This window comes from Esox lucius, chromosome 11, assembly GCF_011004845.1.
Source record: "Esox lucius isolate fEsoLuc1 chromosome 11, fEsoLuc1.pri, whole genome shotgun sequence".
NCBI lineage: Eukaryota > Metazoa > Chordata > Actinopteri > Esociformes > Esocidae > Esox > Esox lucius.
In genome coordinates, this window is record NC_047579.1 from 26,820,271 (window position 1) to 26,838,817 (window position 18,547).

Consider the following 18,547-nt stretch of genomic DNA (forward strand, 5'->3'; position numbering starts at 1 on the left):
CCACAGACAGAAAACATGACAGTGGAGTGGGGAGGCGAGGCAGTGGGCTGTGCAGTGCTCTCCAGTAATTGCTATGCTGAACATGCAGGATGATTTCCACTCCAGCAGCAGTAGCAGTGGCTGAGCCAGGATGAGCTGTTAGTTTCCCTGCACTGTGTGTGCCGATCCAGCGGACTGCTCTGGTACTGAATGTCTCAAGTGCCGATGCTCTTCCTACTCACCCTTCCCGTTGTTTTGCAGACAGATGTCTCTGATATATATGCATAATGTGTTATTAGGCGACGGCATTCAGTAGGCATCGGTTAGCAGCTGAGGTCTAGTATAGTGGAGTGCAAACATCTAACGAGAAATCTTGAGTCACGTTTTCCAAACACGTTAGCCCCGTCTGGGATGAACAATCCATTGTATCATACAGATGAGCGCTCTGTTTCTGATCAAAGGACTTTACTGTTCATTATAGCTAAACAGAAAATATGCATCAGTGACTTCAGGGTTTAGTATTTTTGGTTCACTTGAGGATCACAAAAGCTCTCTAAAATGCCTTTAAATTAACAATAAAACCCTGAATCATCCCGGCTAAAGATAATTTGAACAAAGTGGTCATTGTTTACATGAAGCTGCATTGTTGACACATGTCTATGTGCCTAATTGGACATTATCCAGAGAGGTGGAGCTGTGTGCGTGTTAACTATAGCTGGCCCCCAACGCTCAATCTCCTGATGATGCAATGTAATTTGTGGTCATTTTCCCATTAGTAACTCATCCTTCCCGTTGCCACCAGCCAGGCGGGTCGTAGCCAGACACACTGCATCAGCTCTCAGGCACGGCACACTTCAAAGCCACACAACAGATTCAGGCTGCATTTCCCATCGCTTTATTGCATTTTTAATGAAAGGAGAGGGAAGTTTAAGGAAGTGTTGCGTTGGATGGAATGAATAAAAGATGAGTTTTAGCGATGCATCTTCTACAGACTAAAACTTCACAGCACGGCAGGGTGGCAAGATGTCACGTCACAAAAAGACAAGGACAAATCAGAGTATTTCTGATAACAACACTTAAATGGGAATAGTCTGTTATGGGCATACATCAGTAGTGGAGAGGCATCAGAAGTGAACCGCTGCTTAAAAAGACGCAGAAGTTGCAGTATTTTATTTGTCCTTATCAGTCTAGTGTGTTTCTGTGTAATGTGTTGGTGAGCGTAGCGGGGAGGCAAACAGGGCCTTTATGTCTCCACTGGTTCACATACATGTGCCAGAGACCCTCCAGGGCAATACTGATTTCATGCAAACATTTCAGAAAAATCACAACATTTTTCCAAAACCAATGGTTGGTGTGCATTTCTTCTAAACGCCTCTTGAATAGTATTTTTTCCATATTGACCTACGTATCCAGTCATCAACCCGGTTTATTTTTAATTTTTAAGGTTAGTCTCTCTCACACTCACAACGACTAAAGTAACGCAAACAATAATTCAAGTCACTTCCCAGACACTCTTGAGGGCATATCATTTAGGTGGTATCCCTATTAATCCCAGTAAATCTCCTGTGATCTTTAAGCCTATACAGATGTAGCACATCAAATACAAAACCAAAATACATTTTTAGCCCTATGTTTTGTTTAGAGAACAATATTAAATTATGCAAATGTGTGCTACAGCAAAAGTTACTACAACATTTCTATACATATTTTCCACTGGCACAGTAACTGTAGGAGTTGATTTTACAGATATGTTTTCCTCATCAAACATGCAATAAAACCAATACCCACCCATTTATCCTTTGACACATCTAATGTCTACATGTACAAATTTGCCAAACAAATGTAGAAAATCATAGACCAGTCAATAATATCAAAACATTTGGATTCAACCCTTTCACCTACAATTAAACAATGTTAAAGATTATGTTTTATTACAATAAGTCAGGAATGTAATGGGCCCAGAGAATATTTAGGGTCAGTATCTGGAATTTAAAAATTTACAATTATCCCAGAGATGACATGGTGTGTAAGCCTACTGGCCATATTACAGTATACAACTCCAGTAACATTTATTGTCCAAGTTTTCATATGGGAATAACAAAATTAGATGGAATAAATGGTCATCCTGAGAAAACCAAATGAATCACCCCTTAAAAAACCCCAACACATAAAACACCGACATCTGTTCCTCGTGTGGACATGACACAACAGTCAATAATGTAAAACTACAGTGGCAAAAGTTAAGTTACTAACAGTTCTTTGTACTGCAATTCATATCCAGCCTTGGTGTTCTCATCATTTACTGCATGATTGCAATGGTGTGCCAGGTCTGGGCAGAAAGACAAACTAAACTCTAAGGCTTGCACTATAGCTACTGCTAAAGTGGTTATGGCCAACATTAAAACATTCACATAAGATGAAAAACAACTCCTTGGAACCAAGAGACTTTGCTATGGGGGATGGGAACGTGTGGTTATACTTGCCAGAATGGCTGCCTATTTCGTACTAACAATAAAACACTGGCAAACCATGAAAAATAAGTCAAATCAATCACAGATGCTACTTTATAAAAAATAAATAGCAACAGTGTGTAAGACAAATACATGACATTAACCAAACTACATCAAGTTCTCATATCCACAGCCCATTAGGGTATACATTCACTGTAGTACCATTCACTTACTTGGTAGTATGGTAAAAGTATTTACACTGGTCTTTCACTGATGCCATTACAGCATTGTCAATATAGCAGTCTTTTCCCTTCAGCGTGTCATTTATCTATGTAGAGTGCATGTTACGTAGGAAGGTAATTGGAACTTATTGCTTAAAATAAATGGTCTGACCAGCTCCAAGTCATACAGTAGGTTTTTCTTCTGTAAAAGCTTGTTTTGTCCTCCAGTTGTTTATGGTCTCTTTCCTATGTTGTTATACAATCTGAACATAACTCAGTACATGATAAATGCCCGCAGACGCCTACACATTCAACATGTTCGGTAGTTATTACTGGCTAGGGCTGTGTCCGCCATTCCCTCAGAGTGAACGTTTGTCAGAATTCACAGTGAAACAATCACCTCCTTCAAACCAGCGAGGATGTTTCTGGACTGTCCACTCAGGAACACTTTTTTCTGTAATATCATCATTATCTGGGTATTCATCCAGGATGTCAATGTAAGCGCGAGCAGCCTGGAAACCAACAGCCCCTAGACACAGATCTCAATGGGCGTAGCCACCAAGATGCGCCCGCCTCCCCCGTTGTCACGGGAGACACGTTCGTAGCTGCCTGTGGAGGAGGGGGAGCCGGTGGAGGTGGACACGGAGGAGTAGTGTCCCCCCATCGGCTCCATCAGGCTCTGCTGCTTCAGCCTGTCCACCAGCACGTCCTCCTCGGACGACGACGAGCTCAGCTCCACCTGCGTCTCGCCCCCTCCCGACCCTCCGTCCGCGGCGCTGCTGCCACCGGTGTCACTGTCCAGCATCCAGTGGTGGTTAAAGAAGCTGAACACTTCCTTGACGGAACAGCGGCGCTCCTGCTCGACGGACAAGAGTCTGCGGAACATGCGCAGCGCCTCGTCTGTGAAGCGGCGCCACTGAGACGGCACCGTGCCCGTCCGGCGCCACTGCCAGCGCACAAACTCCTGGTAGAAGGCGTCCGAAGGCAGGGCCTTCTCCCAGGGGAAGTTGCCGGTGAGCATGCAAAAAAGAAGGACGCCGAAGGCCCACACGTCCGTGCTGTAGTCAACACGGAAGCCCTCGTGGCGTGAGGCGTCGCACAGCTCAGGGGCGGTGTATGGTATGGTGCCGCTGACGCGCTTCACCGGGGAGCCGGCACGCCGTGTCATGCCGAAGTCCGACAGCTTGACCTTGCGGCACTCTTTGTCAAAGATGAGGATGTTCTCCGGCTTGATGTCCCTGTGGACTAGCTTCTTACAGTGCAGGTAGTCCAGGGCAATGGCCACCTGGTGAACACAACGCTTTGCCACAGTCTCTGGAAGCCCAATCTACACAGAGAAGGTAATACAGGGAGGTCAAACTGTGGCTATAGCATCTTAAGCCATCCATCAGAACGTGTGTGGCAATATGCCAAGGATTTAATACAACACAGAAATAACTTTCCAATGTACACGGTCATTGCATTTAATCCTATGGGATACCGGGCATTACAGTACCAATTTTAGATTTTAGAAAAATCTTTTCAAATACCAATGGATGACAGGTGGATGGATAATAACTTGGATTATGTTGCCATGTAAGTCATTCTAAACATGGATCTACAGTGTCAAGATTGTATAGGTTGAAATGTATAATGTAATATTGTAAAATTTAAAATTATTCTGCAGATGCACAGTACCAGTAAACATTTGGACACATTTACATTGGGACATTCAATTGAATGGGTAAGCGTCTAAACTTTTGTCCGGTGCTGTATATTAAACAGCGTATACTGGAAGTTATTCCTAGTCCAGAGAACCTTCCTTTGTAAGAGCAGATCAGTGTTTCTTGTTCATCTCACCTGAGGGGGAATGATGTCGAACAGGTCTCCAGCTAGGGCATACTCTTGAGCGAAGATGTAGTACTCCTCTGTTTCGAAGGCAATGCCGAACATGTTGATGATGAAGGGACAGGGAGACAGATAAAGAGAGATGCTGTACTCCCTCAAGAATGACTTCAGCTTGGTTGTTTTCTTCCTCAAGAACTTAAGAGCCATCTTTGTGCCTGAAACAGAATGCAAAATACTGTTAGAGAAATATTACACCATTGGTTCTGCCTTTAGACAGTCCTTTGGAGAGCCCCAAATGTAGTATTGTAAATCAATTAAACTAGTTTTAATCCAAAAACCTGTCTGGGATTTGTTCAATATAGTGAGGTTACAGGATGTCATCCCAGACTACATTTATCTCTGAAAGGGATTTATAAATATTCCAAAGCCCCTGTTGCTCTTATTAAGTTCCAACGCCTTCCTCATTCCCTGCAGACAGGTGCGATGACACTGCATGGACAGTACAGCTATGATGCAGGGAATTTGGCAGTAAATTGAAAGCGACAGCATACAAGTGTAGCAGTAAATACACACATACTGTAGTGGAGCCAGTGCAACACTGATACAATGAGAGGCAACTACTGGGGTGGGGGAGATCTGCTTTTCTTCTGCCTGCCAGCAAACCCTTGATCTTCATATATAATGTAAAGCACTGGAAGCATGACAGGGATTCTGTCATCGGGGGGGAAATAGACAAGAGCAGTTTGGAAATAATTGCCTCCTAACCTTGACTCCTACCAACCACAGACTTCTGTCCCCCAAGCAGGAGATACACTCAGAAATGAGCAGAGGAACTCTGGGATGGGAACAGAGTCAAGACACAGGGCATGTCCCTCTGGTCAGGTATTACTGAGATCTTACGAGATCTTAATTCACCTGGATAGGTATTTTATATTTGAGTTATCACTTAATCCAGAGCGATTGACATTTTCATCCTGGCCCCGTTTGGGAATGAACCTAGAACCCTGGTGCTGCGGTACCATACTCTACACAGAACACTAGATCCAGATCTGGTTATCTAGTGTCTTGTGTAGCTATATGGTAGAGCATGGTAGTGCACCACCAGGGTGCTGGGTTCAATCAAACTTGCATGTGAGCTGGGAAACATGACTGTTTGCTGCAATTAGATGATCTCCTGATATAAATGTTTGATTCAAATCTGGTTAACCCCAAATATGAATTATGAAAGAACTCAGTAAATAACAGCTCTCCTTTTTTTGTTGTTATTTGCAAATTTGATAGATTGATAAAGGATTATCCAAACTGCATCACATTTTAGAATGAAGATGGTTCTCCCCTATAAAGTACAGTAATCCAAGACCGCACAGATACACATACAGAGATTTAAAGACATCCAAATTCCCAGAAGTGTAACTGTGCATCAAAATGAGTCTGCCATACTAAAACCCAGTTACACAGCAGCCTGGTTTAGAAGTCATAACATAAATACTGTTAAACACTGACTGAGACAGTGTTTTCATTAATTATGTTTTCAGCAGATGGTGTGAAATGTCGAAATTGAGGAATACAAAATCAGGCCAGAAGTAGGTTCCAGGACCTGAGATACAATACTGGTGTTATAAAATGTTTCTTTGTACATGATGTCTGTCTGATGAAAATCCACTGACAGCGCCTTTGGATAGTACCAGATGGTGTGCTCTTTGACTGCTTTATAGAAGCGCTAAAGACAGACACAGTTAAATTGTGCCCTTTGATGGCTTATGTAGGTCACGATTCCAGCTCCATGTACACGTGAAGGCTAAATCCCCCTTCCCACTTTTGCGTTTGTCGAACAAGACTGTGAAGTGAACTGAGTGGTTGGCAATCAATTTGGGCTTCCAGTTTTGTTGCAAAATCTGGATGGGATTTGTGCTGAGTAATTCCTGGTGTTATGGTCCACAAATGACAAATTTTTAAGTGGAAAAATCTAAATACTTCATATTATATGTGCTACAGTACTGTGACAATAGAAAACAATAACATTTTACACTGAATGTGATGAGGGAATTAGGATTTTCCAAAACGTGCGAAAGATATTGACGTTTTCACAAAAACAATAGCCACTTGGGTAAAATGTTCTTCATGTCAACAGGCAATGTTTGTAAGATTCGGTTGGGCTCTTTATGTGTCTCTCAAATAAATTGAGAAATGGCAGTGGAAGAGTGTGATATGGTCCTGAAAGCAGGCAGTTTATTAGGCTACAAAAGAAAATAATTTTGATGAACTTCACAGGGTGGTGAAAATGCACAGTGATGAGAGTGATGTACCTTTCCAAATGTCTTATTTTAGTGACATGATGATTGATGCGTGGCTGCCATTTGACAAATCAACAGGGTCGTCATACTCGCACTGTAAGTGTGAGGTGTTGGCAAGAGCACAGGTGACAAGAACAGAGTGGAAACATTTGTTTTATACTTGCGTAACAGTCAGCCGCCAGTTGGATGCAAACCTAGCTTCAGTCTGTTTATGTTTTACTCTTAATAGAGGATCTCTTTCTGAAATAGAACAAGTGATATAAAACGACACCTTTCTTATTCTCAATAGCAAATGTAGCTTCAGCCAAAATGTCACCTCTGATCTTGTGGATAACGAGGTCCACCTTCCCGTAGGTGCCCTTGCCCAGCTCTCTGATGACCTCGTAGTATTTGTTCATGTCCAGCTTCTCCAGGTTCTGGGCAGCAATGACCTGTAGCTCCTCCAGGATGTCGATGGAGGCGCGAGACCCAGAAACATGGGAACCGTGGGGTGAGGAGCTCATTCTGCCTGGAGGGGAGAAAACCCGGAACACAGGAGACTTCTGGTAACTGCTGCCGTTCCTAAGGAAGGAGAACAGGAGGAGCAAAGTTAAAACAGCAATAAGTAAGCTATGCAATGAAAATTGATGATACACCCATGGCTTTCACATCCCACCTGTCCAAACTCACGGAGGGACACATAAAGCGCTTTATATCCGAGCCAATTAGACTCATGTAACCATTCCATCCTGCTGTAAACACAGGCATTCTTCCCGCAGTTTGGAATCCCTTTCAAGTGATCGAGATCACAGGACTTTATTATAATCTAGAGAACAGCGCCCGGGAAAAGAAAAACACACTCGCTTGGTAAGGATGGTAAGGATGACAGCAGCCAATTCCATTTCCACATCACAAATGACTCTTCCGGAGGACTCTGATCATTTGGCTATTCGGCACGCGTCTATGCATCTTTTGTTACTCTCCAAAACGGTGTGTCAAAACGGCTCCCGTGAGAGTCCTCGGAAGATGAACTCAATTAATTTGAATTGCACAGGAGGAACTACAAGAGCAGTGGTTCGTTTGACAGGCCATATGTTATCTTGCCTCCTGTTAAGAGGGTATCAGGCTGGCTTCAGCTCGGTGTAGATCAGTTTCCGTCAGCCCTATGATCAAGACCATGTGACGACAAGCCAACAGGAAGACCCGTGCAATATCCTTCCTTTCATTGCCTGGTCAGTCAGACCGTTGAATGGACTTCACACCCCTGACGGCACAGCGCAATTGTGCCATCTCTCATTAATGATGACAATGTGTTGAATGAAACAGAATGCAAGGCACTCCCTGTCAGTCCATCTGTGTATGCCTCAGGGACAGCTCCACATTGTGTGTGTGTGTGTGTGTGTGTGTGTGTCTGTGAAAGAGAGAGAAGGTGAGAGAAAGAGAAGTTTCTGCACTGTACATGTCTAACAATTCACTGACGTGGCTGTAGCCGAAGCACAGCCAGTTGGCTGTCCATCAAAGCAGTACTCAGTACCAGCAGTCCGGTCAGCAGCACACTAACAAGGTCATTACAACCCAGAACGACCGGCCCTATGGCCCTATCCCATTCCACCCAGACACATGAACCAGGGATACAAAGCAGGCACTCACCCCTATCCACATTTTAAATCAAGTCTCCCGACACGATCGGACTCAAAAGGTTCAAGGTTGTTCATGCACTGACCCCCGAGGGCTGCTGACAACGTGTCTGAACAGTGGAGCCGCTTGCCTTGCTTGCTCCTAGACAGCCCTGCAATATGGAGGCCGCACACGGTGTTGTAGTTGTAATGCGACAAACATCAAGGCCTCCGGCCGGCATCCACAGCCCCCGCTCTCCAGCAGTGATCAGAGGGAGCTTTCATTTTCATAAAAACAGTTAATCCCCTTTTTCCTCCCTTCATCGTCGCGATCGATCTATGGGTTTAGGAGGGTTGAAGATTGCGACAAGCCTTCCTCCCAAGCGTCTGCAACCTGCATTCAGCTGGTTTCCCCGAACTGCTCTTTTATTTCAGAAGTCACGTGGCACAACGCGTGTTTGTGCACGTTTACTCGCCGGAGGAACTCAATTAACTTTACAGGAACCAGAGCGAATTGCCAGAGTGCAGTGAGAACTGGAAATCTCTGTTGACGATTCCCTCCCCCTTCCCAGGGCTTCGCCGGCCATCTTTCATCACCCATGGAGCTTCCCAGCACTTTGTCAGCTACCGGCACAAAGCTCAGATCTAGACTGTGGTTGTCGGCTTGCACGCCTTACACCGCTGCGCCACCAGGGAGACCAAAGCTTTTCTTCTTTTCAATACGGCAGTTGGCTAGGCAGCTCCCTCCCATGATCAACATATCCCTCCAGCCTCCCCCCAACGCAACAATATCAGGCTTGCTTTGTATGCAACAAAACACATTACACACACGCACATACATTTACTCTGTCAAATCAAAGGGCCTGAAGATGAAAGGAGAGTGGACCAGTGGTAATTACGCCATTCTCATCAGCAAGCAGCAGCCCGGGCCCACCTCCTTCCCCACTCTGGTACATTCTCACCACCGCTGTTCCCAAGAGGGCCTCTGGGAGTGCCCAAGTCTGTAAGTCTCACAGGCAGAGCACCGCGTCCGCTGTGTTGTCCCCCCTCAATGGGACTCAACTCATCTGTATTCAGAGGACACCGAGCCCGGTGTACCTTGCTTCGCAAAACCTGTCCCCAGCCCACATCCGCTTTTGTCCCCATTCGACACGTCTTGCGTAACCCACTGGAGGAGAGGTGATTGCTAAGGATTGGTGACAGGAGGGCGGCGCAGCAGGTTGAGGAGGTGGCTGCACTGTGGCATGACAAGGGAAAACATACTGTGGTATACTAAACCGTAGACTTCGGTATTTCTGAAGACTACGGTATTCACTGTGGTGTTTCAACGCACTGTTCACTATAGTGTAATGTAGCATTTAGTGCATTCTGGTTAGATGCTAACTGGATTTCTGCTTACTGTACAAACAGCACATTATGAACAAAATTGCCAGTAGCCTATTTGTGGAATGTACATGTGACCTATACACTAATAATTATATTTTTATCTATGACCTATAGGTTACACAACATATGGTTTAATATAAGTTTGCAAGTTATAGGTGATTTTGAAGTATAGTACAGTTTGAAGTTAGTATTCTACAGTATACTACAACATTTTAGAATAAACAAGATGAGTAGTACACAAAACTAGTATTATACTACAGTATACTTCAGTTTACTACAAAATGGTATACAAATCTATAATGCTACGTGCAAACACACACATCTAAATGCACACACACACATATCAATCAATCAAATGTATTTATAAAGCCCTTTTTACAACAGCAGTTATCACAAAGTGCTTTTACAAAACACCCCAGCCTGAAACCCCAAGGAGCAAACAAGAAAAGTGCTGAATTTCAGTGGCTAGGAAAAACTCCCTAAGAAGACACACATAAAAACACAAAAACTACAGACAGATCAGCACCGCCTTGGCCAGCTGATTAATGCCGCCTGTGTGAAAGTAATTTTTATTTCTGAATTTCTAACTATTCAGTAAAAAACATTCCACCAAAAAGCTGGTTTAATAGGAGATGGAGTGATTCATTTGTAGATACATTTCCATATCGAACCTCCAGCACTGTCATTGTGTGCGATGATTAAGTATGATCAGGGAAAAACCACAAAAGAATGTGATGAAAAGAGAGATTGAACTGTGAACGGTTATTACAGTTTGGTGATTGATTCTTTCTAGTGCTGCCTTTCTTCCACAGGTACAATGTGAATGATTGCTGGCCAGTCCTTGATTAAATAAGTCCTCTACTGTGATACAGTTTGACCATGTCTTCTGCAACAGCTTTACAGAGCCTTGCCTTAGCCATATAGATTCAAATAGGAACTTTGACATGGTCCTTTGATGTCGTAATAATCTCTTTAACCTTGAATACCACACATATTCTCCACCTATAGTTTAGGTTTGTCTGGACAGGAAGAGCTCTTGGCAGTCATCCGTACCCAATCCAAAAGAAGGATTCTTAAGTGTATTATTTTGGAACCGCTTAAGTTGTACTTTAATACGCAATATTTTCAATGCATATATTTTCATGTATCCACTTATTTCCATTTTAATTATATTTCAGACAAATAATGCCAAGTCTTAGTTTGACTATCTATTAGAGAAACAATGCACAACGCACACATATGATGTCTTGGCATTAGGTTGCGTTCCTTTGTAGTAACTCACATCACACATATTACGATATATAATAGCAATACCTGTAGCAACGAGCAAGGTACACAGTAAAGACCGCCCCCATGAAAACAACCAAGAACCAACAGGTGGATGCTAGAGTGGCTGGTGGGTTTAGCAAACTCATGCTGAGATGACCAGCAGAGCAGCAGACAGAGTGCAAACTCTTACCAACTTGAATAGACCCTCATATTAGATGAGGAAACCTGGAGAGTGTGTTAGGAGTGATCCCAACATCAGCTGATGCAACCTTGAGCCAATGCCCACCCGGGTTCTCTGGCTGAACTAGTTGCACTCATTTGTAACAGAGTGACTGGAAATAGCGCTTCAACGCACTTAAAATATATCCCAAATATATTTAAAATATATTGATGATAATATGAAATATATTTGAAGTATATCATACATTTTCCATGAAATACACTTAAGCATACTTTTTCTGCTCGGGTATAAAGTGGTTAAACTATACTATCAAAACCAGGTTCAACAATCCCACAGAGAGGTCCAACAATGAGGTTCACTGGAGCGGCGTTCATTGATGCAGCAGGATTGGAATTTTAGTTTTGCTGGTCTGGTAGGTTGTTCAATTACGTGGGCCATTGATCATTTTGGCAGGCTGGTGGAGTATGTCCTGAACCCAAAAGAGAACATCCAGTCAATTTACAGTTTCACCCTAGAGTGAAGGCCATGTACCTCCATTTGCAGCAAATATTTGCACAAACTAACAGCCCATTTCACATTCCTTGAGAAAAAAAAGTTATATTGGCCTAGGTTTCCAAACAGTTAGACATGAATATAGTTTTTATACAGTACTATCTCGAATAATGTTCTGGATAAGTCTATGGAGACAGCATGTTGGTTATCATGACTCACAGCACTTGGAAACAATAAGTGCATAAGTATACTTTATTTGGTGTATTGAAATACTGTATTACTGAGCAACTGAGAACAACATATGCAGAACGCACCACCACAGTGTTTAAAATGTTAATAGCTATTCATACACGCAACACCAAATCAATTTCTCCTAATGTTATAGCGCTTTTCTATGCTTGTAACATCTATAGATGTTCACCATTTAATCTAAATTCATGTGTACCTATGTCTTTATGTTATGCCTAACCTCTCTCCTCCATTCTGCTGGGTCATATGGGAAGCATGGTTACCCCAGAGAGACTGTTTGCCCTCCTTGACAGTCTCCTAAGGTGTTAGTTCCCGTCTGCTGGCCTGGCTGCTGCTGTTAGTCTTGTGCCCCTATTGTCATTGTAGAATTACATCAAAGCAGCCAGGGTATTAGTTGGGCGACAATCTACAGCAGGGGCTTTGTGTCGAGGCGTGTGCTAGGGACATTCCAGTGGACAGGACACCCAGTCTGCACCCTCCACATCCAAACTGACTCTCTGCACCCTCCACATCCAAACTGACTCTCTGCACCCTCCACATCCAAACTGACTCTCTGTACCCTCTTCATCCAGCCTGACCCTCTGTACCCTTTTCATCCAGCCTGACCCTCTGTACCCTCCACATCCATGGTGACCCTATGTACCCTCCTCATCCATGTTGACCCTTTGCACCCTCCTCATCCATGTTGACCCTGTGCACCCTCCTCATCCATGTTGACCCTGTGCACCCTCCTCATCCATGTTGACCCTGTGCACCCTCCTCATCCATGTTGACCCTATGTACCCTCCTCATCCATGGTGACCCTCTGTACCCTCCTCATCCATGTTGACCCTCTGCACCCTCCTTATCTATGTTGACCCTCTGTACCCCCCTCATCCATGTTGACCCTCTGCACCCTCCTTATCTATGTTGACCCTCTGTACCCTCCTCATCCATTGTGACCCTATGTACCCTCCTCATCCATGGTGACCATGGGTGTACCCTCATCATCCATGGTGACCCTATGTACCCTCCTCATCCATGGTGATCCTATGTACCCTCCTCATCCATGGTGAACCTACGTCCCCTGTCTTTACTCTTTATTCCTTCTGCTAGTTCTACAGTGTTGTACCCCCTCCATGAGACCCAGGACAGTGGTCTGTCTGCTGAGGAAACCATTGCACGATGTGTACAGTGTGGCGATGTTTCCTCTGCAGTCAAGGAGAACTGCCAGACTGACTGGCACCTTCTTTCCTGTCCTATATTAGGTTTCCAATAAACAGGTGAGAACCAGTGCCCACAGGCCACGAAGCCGAAGATTTCTAATCATAAATTGCACAATGTCAATGAAATAGTGCAACAGTAAATTTGGAATGCAGATTACATTGCCACAGAGGGATGGGCTTCTGTTTCCCATCTGACAGACCATTAGGATGGTTTTTCCAACCTCCACCAGCAGCAAGGTCAACTGTTTTCACTTGCATTGTTTACATAACATTGTCTGAGGGGAGAATCATCCATCCTGCTGTTCTGGATAACACCGTCTATCTGAATATAAACCCATGACATCTACAAAGTAGTAAGGCCAGTATTAGGGATCATTTCAAACAGTTTACAAAAGTATAGGGGGAAACGGATATTCTCTGAATGACTTGGCTGAGTGAATACAATAAACACAAGCCTGGCATGGATACCATCTACCCGCACAAGAAGAATCCTTAGCTTGAGCATACAATAAGGCAAGTTCTCAGTATGTGTAAATGTACATAGCAAGTAAAGGCAATTCTGATATTTACACAGATGAACTAGAGATGTGTAAAGAGAAACATAATTATTATGGAACTTTAAGTGTGAGAGCAAAAGAAAAAATGTGAATAAAGATATGTTTGTGTGTGTGTGTGTGTGTGTGTATGATTATTGATAAGGAACTGAAGAATGGAGCATAGGATCATCCATCCCACACAGCAGTAATGTTGCACTTGAGTCATTCAAATGGCTACTTCAACGTTATTCTTACATTCCTATGTAAAAGCTTTAGCTACAGATTTTAATAGGGATTGTTCTGCTGACTATATGCCTACTGGTCTTACATTTTACAATGCTATTTTTAATTACACTGTAACACAATAATACACGACATGTGCAAGCACACAACCAAAACGGTAGGTAATCTAAACCACCTTATCTAAACCACCTCGAATATGTTGTCAATATGCCATTAAGCTTACAATTAATGTAAGCTTAATGGCATAAATTAGAACAAAACAGAATTGGGGAAAAAAAGTCTTATTTTGTGGAATTTTATCAAAGGGATGTTGAAAGCAAAACGGATTTGTTTTTTTAAATCCAGGTAAATGACACTTATTGTAATGATTCAATCAACAATGACGATTCATTGTTATCATGTCTTACCTTTCAGATGGCACTGCATGCAATAGCTGGTGCTTTCATTCCGTTCAGTAGAAACTTTAAATTTTATGACAGGAGAAAACGTTACCGGCCTAATTTCCGTTGTAAAATTGTTTCTAAATAGTGCAGACGCAATGCTTTGTTGTTATTGCACAGTGGCGCACAATATCACCTTGCTGGTGCTTTTCTCTGCTTCGTCGGTCCCTCTGTCAGCCCGACTTTCCCTATTGTCTTCACACGGCTGCTAGATGTAACTATACTGCCAGGCACCAGGCTGCAGTAATGCCAGCCCTCTTCAGCGACTGTCCAATTGGAGAGCAGAGAGGGCGACAGCGGCGCGGCATTGGATAGGTAGGGGCTCTTCTTTCTCTGCAAGCTTACGAAGATTCGTTCGGTTTGCGCAATGAGAATAAACGGTAGCTCACAAAACGTAGTGGAGAACTTACCATATGGCTTATATAAAGGTGCAGATATAACGTACAGGATTTAAATAGTAATTGACATAGTAAGCCTAATAATAATAATAACAAATGATCACATTCGTCATCATACAATAAAAGTAATAAAAATATTCACACTGCATGGAGGAGTGGTCCAAGATCCCTCCAAAAATGTGCGCAAACTTAGTCTGACTTTACGAGAAGAAGCTAGATCAGTGCTGTTATGAACTCAAGGAGTATTGGGGGGAATGCAATATTCAGATATGCTCAAAATGTCAACCCTAACCCTACAATGTAATATGAGCGTTACGTATGTCTTCCTGTCGAATGTGATAGTTTTAACATAAACACGTCATTTTGGAACTGTAATTGTTGAAATAAATAATAGTCTGCTAAAAAGCGTCAGTAATTGCATGGAGTGTAAACAAAAGGTTTTGGTGAAAACGGGCCGATTTGCGAGTGCTAATCAATCAATCACAATGTCTTACGTTAATGATTTTGTTAGAAATGTCAGAAAGACCGCGTGAAGTCTGAGTAAAGTGTCAGCATTTATGTTGCGCTGCATGTGTTATTTGTGCAGACAGTAGTCGTTTTCATTGATCGCATATTCATATAGTATACTGCATAGCTGTATTTTCTAATGATTAAAAACATTATTAGTGTTTGTTTGATTAAAGTGCAAGCAGTTTTATTAGTCAGCTTTCATTCACAGTGTCATCATGAACAAGAGGAAGGGTGGCAGTGACATTGATCAGTTTTTTGGGCAGCCTCAGAAAAGAAAACATGAGAGCAGTGAGAAAATGTGTACCAGTCAGATGATAGAAGTATGCAGTAGCACAAAAGGTGAGTCAATGTTGATTTATATAATAATAATTTCCATTCAGATCAGAAATGGTTAGTAATCCATTCCTGAACAACATGGCAAGAAACCTGTTTACTGATATCTATTTCTTGTTCATTCTGGTGTGTTCAGAGTAAAGAAATGTAACACACCTGCTCCCCATTCACACCTGTGACCTTGTAACACAAATGAGTCACATGACACCGGGGTGGGACAATGGCTAATTGGGCCCAATTTGGACATTTTCACCTAGGGTTGTACTCACTATTATTGCCACGGCTGTGTTTTGAGTTAATGGCTGTGTTTTGAGTTAATGGCTGTGTTTTGAGTTAATGGCTGTGTTTTGAGTTATTTTGAGTGGACAGCAAATGTTATACAAGCTATACACTCACTACTTTACATTGTAGCAAATTGTCATTTCTTTAATTTAGTTGTAGAAATATCTCAAGGATTATCAATGGAAACAGAATACACCTGAGCTCAATTTCAAGTGTCAAACCATCTGAATACCTATCATATTAATAACTTTTACAAAATACATCTAAAAACGTGTTTTTGCTTTGTCATTATAGTGTGTTGTGTGTAGATAGATGAGGGGGAAAAACACTTTAAACTCAGAAAACTGCAATCTTCAACTACAGTCTTACTGCATTTGAAATACATGGAGAGACAGATATAAGGTTGAGTCATCCTTGTAAAGAGGCAACCATTGAAACTCAATTAATCATGTGCCAAGTAAAAGTTGCCCATAAGAGGTGACGCCAGGGGAGAAAGAGTTTTATTCCGGATCAAAGCACAACTCTATCACACCAAGGCGGTACAAGAAATCCACCATAAAGATGAAAACATACTGCTGACCATGACAGACCATGACACGTTCTGCTTTGCATTGGACCAGTGCAGCGCTCTGATAGTGTGGATTAATGTCACTGTGCTGAACCAGCAGGCACAAATGTCACAGACTTTACAACCTTGGAGTGGGAATATGTTGAGCCACTGCATTGAGAAATATTACATAATGTCAGTTTCTGCATTGATTAATTTTTTTTTTGTCAAAATGAAGCTGTGCATTTAGTGCTGCATATTGGCCTCGCATTTTTCTGGACTAAGGGATTCGGGGGACCCGCCAAGCATTTCTTGGGTCATCAAGCAATAGTGATTCCCCTTGGGTGCCTGCAAACTAATTGTGGTCATTGTGGTTGAGAGAGCAGTGTGGAACCAATGTCTTGCCTGGTATGTTTCAACCACGCATGTATCCATCTGTGATTCTTTAGTGTTCATTGGGTTGGCTGTGATAAAATACGTTCTTAACTATTAATTGAACGCCACGAAATTGGGAGAAAAAAGGAAAGTAAATAGCCACTTTATAATTATTTGCTTGATGACATGCGGGGGTGACTAAATAGTGTTCTGTTCATTTGTATATAAAGCATAAATATTTAACATTTTTGTCAGCTGCGGTTGCTAATAGGTCATTCCATCAACTTTGAATGCACAAGTCAGGACCAGAATGTCACCGGGTGCCCAGAGGCAACGTGCCTTATTGATTTGCTATAATGTTTTTCAAGGAGTATGAGTATCCATTTGTAAATGGACATTGAGGACATGCTACCCACTGCAGTGATGGATGAGGATCCATTTCCACAGCACTACTAAACGGATTGCCTCAATATTGTTTTGGTTTCTTCTGATTCCTCCTCATCCTTGTGCGTCCAGACGCAAGACATGCGTCATCACACTGGATTGGTATTCTGCCGGTAACGGGATTTGCCTCAAGTGAGACGGGACAATTTCTCCAACTAGCACAGCCAGACAGTTGTTAACAGGCACGTTAGACATGCACACGTCAGCAACAGAAATTGATTTATTTGGAGACATGGGTTAGAATTCATTTATATTTGTACCACAGCATGGTTTTTGTCATAAGCCCACATACATATGACTCAATAACCTCTGGAATGCATACTTTTTAGATTTAGATAACTTTAAATGTCAGTTCTTTTTTTTCTGTCAAGTATTATTTTAGCTTTGTTTCTACAGATAAATCAACTGAGACCAAGGTCTCTTTTTCAGCTGAGCCCCAAATTAGTTTTTGACAGGTGAATTAAACAGTTCTCATAGTGCACAATAATAGGCTTTAGCATTCTCTCTGTCTCTCTTTATCTCAGTTCGACTACATTTCAGTTTAAAAGGGCTTCATTAGCATGGGAAACATTTGTTACATCTTTTTGTATTTATTTACGTTAACATTTTTCTTTATGCTCAACTTGTTGTCGTTTTGTCATGGCAATGGTTCACATTGAGTTCATCAGTGATGGATTTGTTCTCAAATTATTTGTGTCTCTAAATATAGTACATGCCTCCAATGTTGTCAGACATTTGGCAATAGATTAGGAAATCAATTTCCCCCTAATATTTTGGGCAGTGTGCACATTGTCTTCGAGGCCTGATAGCTGCCTCAATCGAAACCAAGGACATTCTCACTCAATGTATGCATAGCCAAATGTATCATAATTTAGGGTCAGCCACAATGGTCAGGTATTCTGCCACTGTGTACTGTTATGTGGGGCAGATCGCATTACTATTTGCCCTTTGTGGTTGATTACTTTCAGTGTTTCAAATAGTCCTCTTGTGGTATTCTAATGATTTGGATGAGTATAACTGTGTTGCTGTCCTGGGACTGTGTGTGTTTGTGAACAGAGCCCCAAGGCCAGCTAGCTTATAAAGCTCTTCTCTTGGTTCCTCTCTCTGTAGGCTTTGTTATGGAAGGTTGAAGAATAATTGGTGGGTAAGTCTTAATTCCCACTTTTTGGAGGGCAGAGACTTGATTGCTTGTTTGTTCCATTTTATGAATTATTGGTTGGAAAAAACACGCCAGATCTCACAACCATGAAGGGCAATGGGTTCTGTAACTAACAGTGGAATATTGTAAGCC

General features: G+C 42.4%; 1 protein-coding gene across 7 annotated transcripts; it reads right to left on the bottom strand.

Moving 5' to 3' along the window:
* Positions 1–1,893: 1,893 nt before the first annotated feature.
* On the bottom strand, positions 1,894–14,591 carry LOC105022948 (serine/threonine-protein kinase SBK1-like). 7 transcript variants are annotated; one of them, XM_020050616.3, is made up of 6 exons: positions 14,504–14,582; positions 14,335–14,388; positions 11,475–11,671; positions 7,088–7,332; positions 4,490–4,692; positions 1,894–3,977 (listed from the first exon to the last, which is right to left on the bottom strand). In XM_020050616.3, exons 4-6 carry the CDS (start codon positions 7,272–7,274, stop codon positions 3,180–3,182), a joined length of 1,188 nt encoding a protein of 395 aa, XP_019906175.1. In that variant the 5' UTR covers positions 7,275–7,332; positions 11,475–11,671; positions 14,335–14,388; positions 14,504–14,582; the 3' UTR covers positions 1,894–3,179. The 7 variants fall into 7 exon arrangements, with proteins under 7 accessions (XP_019906175.1, XP_010890039.1, XP_010890041.1 ...); XM_010891737.4 differs by lacking the exon at positions 11,475–11,671 and having other exon boundaries at positions 14,504–14,581; XM_010891739.5 differs by lacking the exons at positions 11,475–11,671; positions 14,335–14,388 and having other exon boundaries at positions 14,504–14,591.
* Positions 14,592–18,547: the final 3,956 nt, after the last annotated feature.